This window comes from Drosophila innubila (assembly GCF_004354385.1).
Source record: "Drosophila innubila isolate TH190305 chromosome 2L unlocalized genomic scaffold, UK_Dinn_1.0 5_B_2L, whole genome shotgun sequence".
NCBI lineage: Eukaryota > Metazoa > Arthropoda > Insecta > Diptera > Drosophilidae > Drosophila > Drosophila innubila.
Window position 1 is genome coordinate 3,017,078 of NW_022995373.1, and position 1,544 is coordinate 3,018,621.

The 1,544-nt window shown below is 53.0% G+C and overlaps 1 protein-coding gene across 1 annotated transcript; it reads left to right on the top strand.

Moving 5' to 3' along the window:
* Nucleotides 1-249: 249 nt before the first annotated feature.
* LOC117782608 lies at nt 250-1,164 on the top strand. Its single transcript, XM_034619628.1, has one exon. It carries the CDS (start codon nt 250-252, stop codon nt 1,162-1,164), a length of 915 nt encoding a protein of 304 aa, XP_034475519.1.
* The last annotated feature ends 380 nt before the right edge of the window (nt 1,165-1,544 follow it).

A 1,544-nucleotide genomic window follows, 5' to 3' on the forward strand; every position in this document is an offset into this window, starting at 1 on the left:
AATAAGCTGCTTCTTCTTTTTTCTTAAACAGTTGAAAACATGTCTTCTGATGGCAAAGCTCGCTTGGTTGGGGCTGGGGCTGTCCTGGAACCACAGCTTGCCCGGCGGGGCGGGGGCTGTGGCTCTCGACCAACCAATGTCGGCTCTGCAGGCAGAGCGGCAGCTGCCTCTTATGGCTCCATTGCGTCGTCCGACATAAGCCTGCCCCAGGCCAACGTCTGGAGGTTCCAGCCAGCTCTGGCTCTGGAGATGTTCTGGGCCCCCGGCAAAGGAAAACGTCGCAAGATCGGACCTGGCAGCGTCCTCCTCGTCCACGGGGCTAAGGACGTTGCAGGCCTCATTGATGGGGCTGTGGAGCTGGTAGGGCCGGGCGCTTTTAAAACCCGACCCACGACTAGTGACACGTTCCTCATTGAGGCCCCATTAGAAGAAGTCAGAAGCAAGCTGGCGGACTACTTTGTGGAGGGGCTGTCGGGTCCGGTCCAGCCGGAGGAGCCTGGCTTTCGCGCTACTATCAAGGGCCTCCACCGCGACCTAGCCCCTAACTGGGTTAGTAACAAACTCGAGGGCATGGGCTTTCGCCCAAAAACAGTGGTGCGAGCGGTGGGGGCGGTGAGCGGAGAGCCGTTGAACGTCTTCAGGGTCGAGCTGGAACCAAGAAAGGGAAACCAAGACCTAGTCAAGATCACCGAGATTGGCACCTTCCCGGTGAAGGTCGAACCCCAGGGCCGGGCACGGGGCATCATCCAATGCTTTAGGTGCCAAAAATTTGGGCACAAACAGATTGAATGCACACAACCGGAATTCACATGCTTTAAGTGTGCCGGAACACACAAGTACATAGACTGTCCGAAGCCGAGGTCGGTGGAGGGTAAGTGCGCCAACTGCGGAGGTAACCACATTGCCGCTTTTATGGGGTGCAGCAGTTACAAGGAAGCCATACGAAATCTGAGCCATGTGGCGATCCCAGTGAGAAAGAAACGCGCACTGCGCACCCTGGGCCTCGCTACAGGACCAAGGCTCGATCGCCCCATGCCGGACGATGGCACACAAGGCCCTGATGAGGCTGTAACTGCTGCACCTGGGGCTGGCGCGCTTCCTGCCACTGGCCTTCGGGAGGAGGATTGGCTGATGGCAGTTACACAAGAGGATTTTGACCTTTAATAAAACTTATTAATATTCTGATCGATGCGTCTGTTACTATTATTTGTCAAATTTACCTATTCCCTTAATCATTCCTGGACTGTCTGGCTAATTTTGCCCGCATTCCATCCACTTCACTTGTTGTCCTTTGCTTTCTGTCTGTAACCTGTGTCCTGTAGTTTAACGTGAACAATTTTCTTTCCCTCTTACTAGATTGCTTTCTCTACTTTAACATGGCCAACAACAGCCCCCCTTGCAACAATTTTACCTGGTCTCCTAGGTAAACTTCCTGAACTAGAATCTTATATTCGCCAACATGATATCGATATAGCCCTTATATCTGAGTCCCACCTTATTGATTCTGACCTCATTAAATTTGATGGTTACCATGTCTATGTCGC

Coding starts and splice junctions, on each gene's coding strand:
- LOC117782608 (XM_034619628.1), top strand. CDS start 250: ATGTTCTGGGCCCCCGGCAAAGGAAAACGTCGCAAGATCGGACCTGGC.